Source organism: Polyodon spathula, unplaced genomic scaffold, assembly GCF_017654505.1.
Source record: "Polyodon spathula isolate WHYD16114869_AA unplaced genomic scaffold, ASM1765450v1 scaffolds_3063, whole genome shotgun sequence".
NCBI lineage: Eukaryota > Metazoa > Chordata > Actinopteri > Acipenseriformes > Polyodontidae > Polyodon > Polyodon spathula.
The window spans coordinates 672-5,078 of record NW_024474527.1 but is presented as its reverse complement, the minus strand read 5'-3'; the positions used below and the strand labels follow the sequence as shown (position 1 = coordinate 5,078).

Sequence of the window (4,407 nt, the reverse complement as noted above, 5' to 3'; positions counted from 1 at the left end):
ATACCATTACTGATTGTACATTTCACAATTATTAATCAAATTAAAACTTTCTATTAGTCAATTCATATCACAATTATAACAAAGTACTGTTTTGAGTTACACTGTTTTGAATTAATTGTTAAAGTCGAAACATCTTTGTAATGATTAAAAGCTGGTAGAAAATGAAAGTACTATGTTATACCTTGTAACTAAGAATGTTTTTCAATTAAATAAAATAAACACCAACGCAATCACAATTGTTTCATTTGTATTATATTTGCATACTAGGGGCATCACATTGGTTTCACATTTTGCATCTTGTATGCACATTGTCATCCTGTAGGTGATGATTTAATTGATAGAATTGACAGATGATATCTTCCAAACCAGTGACCTGCTACACAAATCAACAGTATGCAATTCCCATACAAAACTGTGAAATTACACACAATACAATTTTGTAAAAGATTAAATAAAATAACAATAATTCAATAAATAGAGCATTAGTGAGATTCACAGTGCTATCAGAAATGAGAGTATATACATTGTATAATCTGTGTAAACTGTGTGGTTTAAAGGTGACTGTCCCTATCTATCATATAATGACACCACTGCTTTACTTACAATTGAGTATGATTGGGTAAATACTCACTAAAATTATGCATTATATAACAACAACAACAACAATAATAATACAGTAAAACAAAACACAAATGGCATAAAGATCTTTTCCTCAGTGCCTTCAAATAGTTTTCTTCTAGTGTACGTCATCAAAGGATGTCATGAAGCCCTTATGTTCTCCACGGCATCAATGATGGCGTCCACCCTCTCTCCTGGCAGGACTGCCCCAGCATTTGCCCGGAACTTTTTCAGCAGACTGTCACGACTCAGTGGCTTCCTCCAGTGTCCATAAAAGGTGTCGCAACGACCCTTCAAGACATTGCCTGTTGTGAGGGTCAGCAGCACCTCTGCGTACATCTTATTGAAATTGGCAGGGTTGTCCTGGGGGTGCTCGACCCGTACTCTGCTCAGGAGGCTGAGCACCTCGGGGTGGTCCAGGAACGCTGGGCTGAACGACTGGACACTGACCTCACCGTCCAGCAGAGCAGTGCAGGCGTTGAACTGGAAGGAGTGTCTGGCCTGGTGCTCGGATTCAGGGAAGGGACGGTTGATATATTTGGAGAGGGGGATTCTCAGTAGGATGCTCTGAATCATAGAGGGGTGGAACCCCCCTACGGTGTTGACCAAAAGCTCCCGCGCTGAGCATGCTGCGTCTGCCACCCAGTGCATGCCCAGGTGTGCAGGGAAGCGCTTGAAGGCTAAGTCCTGGTCCTCCAGCAGGAAGCGGGGATCCTGTTCCTCTGGGGAGGGCAGTGCCTGTGGCAGGTAGTCATTGTAGAAGGCACTAAAGCCAGCGCAGCCTGGGGTCGAGTCCAGGATCAGCGTGCTGGCCTCCAGGCCCCGGGAAGCCAGCAGTGCCGCCTCCATGCCGAGTCGGGCTGCGTTCCCGATATGAAGAGGTTTGGATTGAGTGGCAGCGTTGGCCATGGGAGCCCCTGCTAGGGAGGCAGCAATCGCCAGGGCGTTTGAGCACTGCGAGCGATCCAGGGAGAGCAGACGGGAGCAGGCAGCAGCACTACCCAGAGGGCCCACCACAGTCGGGGGATGGAACCTGAAGGGAGAAACACTGGCATGACCACCCTAGGAACTGAGAGAGTATTTTACATTATATATGTTTTTTAATGGTTTTAAAATTCTGATTTAAAAACAAACTCAGATAGACAGACATTTATTATCATGCCTTCTAAAAGAAAAGGAAAGTGTAATAATAATTTCCAATAAAAACAACATAATCAATGTGAGGCTAAAAAAACACTGAAAAACAGACTAAGATTTGCTTTCAAATTTAAATACGGTCTCGTTCATGCTGGAAGAATCCTGGCACACTTCCTTCTTGGCAGCACTACAGCATTGTGCCAAGTTTGTTTGGCAGCAGTCTCCTCACCTGTTGGGGATGTTTTGGGCTTCGTTGGAGAACCTCATGAGCCGGCCCTGAATCTCAATGCCCACGTTGAAGGCTAACAGGAGGTCCATCCCACTGGGCTTGGCGTTGCCAGGCAACATCTGAGCAATAGCGAGCAGGGCAGGAAGGACCGCCCCTGAGGGGTGAGTGGCTGGGTGCCAGGTATCATCGAAGTCCATTGAATGGACCTGCAAAGAAGAAAGTGAGGGCACAGTAAGTGTCTGGCACAGTGTGACATCTCCAGTGACATTCCTGACTGCGAGGAAGCCTGGCCGTGCCCCATCTTCCTACAAAAGAAACCTCAAGGACATGAATACAAACTTGAACTTTCATACACAACGGGATAATGGGAATGTGTCCTTAATACAGTCACTGCCCGATGGGCACATGTCCATTATAATGAGCACATCACTATTGTTTAATTTATATTATATTTGCACAATTGAGGCATTACTTTGGTTTTGAATTTTCTGCATTATGAAAAAGTTTTTCTCCTTTGACTTTTCATAGAACTACTCCTTAATCATCTGCTAAGTAACCTGTAAAGTACACTTGTTGGCTTTTCTCAAACAATTGCTTAAAACAAGAGATAAAATGAACATTTAAACTATTTTATTTTGAAATAATAACACATCTCTTCCAAGAGCTATTGATTTGTGTATGTATATACTGATAGTAAATATTGGCAACCCAGCCTCACGATGATTTATGTTTTGGAATGCAGTATTTCAAGGGGTGTTTTCATAGAAATTAGTTGCAGACAGTGTAATGAAAAATGACACATGCTGCACAACTTGTCAGCTGCTACAATGTGCTCATTTCATGGACTACAGCTTTACAATTTGAAAGGGCTGAGCATTATGTAAACAAATTCAGAGACTTACCGCTACTCCACTGACAAAGGCTGCCAGACTCGGAGAGAGTCTTGTGTGCCATCGACCAAAGACTGAACTGATGTAATCTGGAGCATACATTTGCTGCAAAGAGAGTTAATCACAGATCATTATAGGATCTGAACGTTCTTTAAGATGGAAACAAGCAAGTTCAATTCTTGATTATCATCACCCTGGTTTGACAATGCAAATTTCAACTGGAATGGTAACTGTTCAGTGAAATGGGGTAAGTACTGAAGGAATGGTTTATATTAAAATTGTACTGCCAGGGCTCATTTCTTTGGCCTGTGTGCCCTCTGTACCATAGCCCAGTGCAAGCCTCAGCTGAAGGATTACCTGGCAGTGCTGCAGAGCCAGCTGGAAGACGTGGGAGGTGCTTCCCAGCAGCCCCACCCCGATGCTGTCCAGGATCATCCTCTTACTGCGGTGCAGCACAGTGTCTGACAGCTGGCCCGGGTGCACAGAGTGGATGAACCCTCCAAAACTGCTGGTGACTGTCTCCTCTGGGGCAGGCCTTTCCTGCACTGCAGGGCAACAAACAGCAGGTCAGTCTCTGCCTGTGCCTCACTTTAGTATTCAGAGCATGAACTCTACAATAATGGACTAAAATAACAACATCTAAACATAATCGGGTCCATTCAATTAGCGTTAGTATGAAATCCTTAAATCGACATTATTTACACAGTTTTTTTTTTTAATCAAGTAGCTTTTTAAAACGTTTACCTTCAACTGCAGATTTATGTAGAAGTCGCAGGCAGGAAAAGTGCCTTGGAGTTCTCTGAAACTAATTTAAAAAGGAATCAGATAAAATTAATATGCTATATGACAGAAAATAATAATAATAATAATAATAATAATAATAATAATAATAATAATAATAATAATAATAATAATGCACACATTTCTGAGAGTTTGAATGCAGTGATTACCTTGAGTGCTGAGAGCATGGTGTTGTTCAGTAGGTTGCTGTGTATCACAGTGTTCTGTCACTGAGCTGTGTATCTGCCGTGGTTTCATCCTCTTTATATATTTTTCATACCGGGATACCCATTGCCCAACAGGTTCCAAACCCTCCTTCTTTTAGTGAAACTATTCAACTAATTGGGGGGATTTTTCAAATCTGATCTGGAAATGGGTTCTGTAATAAGCAGGAAGGGGTCTGGACTCTTGGGGAATCCCCCTCTTTCTCTGTTCTGGGAGGACACTTACTGAGAACTTGGGTCAATCACACTGATCGCAGCTGGCAGTTTATTATTGTATGCTTTTATATTGAGAACTTTGCACTGGGAGACCCCCTGCCTGAATGGTCCTTCAAGATGTGCCTGATCGACAAGTTAAAAATCTATTTTAATATGTCCAGCTGGCAGCACAGTGTCTTAAAGCGAGGCATGCTGCCCTCTAAATAATTAGGTAGGAACGTATAACAATAATGTTAAACATAAAAAAAGACATGATATTTATATTATCATGCAATGCTGGCTCTGAGGATCAGCCTTGATTTGGACTCCCCAG

General features: G+C 42.6%; 1 protein-coding gene across 1 annotated transcript; it reads right to left on the bottom strand.

Annotated features, from left to right (window-relative positions):
• Positions 1-233: 233 nt before the first annotated feature.
• Positions 234-4,186, bottom strand: LOC121311262 (cis-aconitate decarboxylase-like). Its single transcript, XM_041243893.1, has 6 exons — positions 3,825-4,186; positions 3,619-3,679; positions 3,232-3,419; positions 2,887-2,979; positions 1,985-2,190; positions 234-1,651 (listed from the first exon to the last, which is right to left on the bottom strand). Exons 1-6 carry the CDS (start codon positions 3,840-3,842, stop codon positions 760-762), a joined length of 1,458 nt encoding a protein of 485 aa, XP_041099827.1. The 5' UTR covers positions 3,843-4,186; the 3' UTR covers positions 234-759.
• Positions 4,187-4,407: the final 221 nt, after the last annotated feature.

Coding starts and splice junctions, on each gene's coding strand:
- LOC121311262 (XM_041243893.1), bottom strand. Junction 2,980..3,231: donor TGGCTCTGCAGCACTGCCAG/GTAATCCTTCAG, acceptor CTCTCTTTGCAG/CAAATGTATGCTCCAGATTA. Junction 2,191..2,886: donor CCTTTGTCAGTGGAGTAGCG/GTAAGTCTCTGA, acceptor TCTTCTTTGCAG/GTCCATTCAATGGACTTCGA.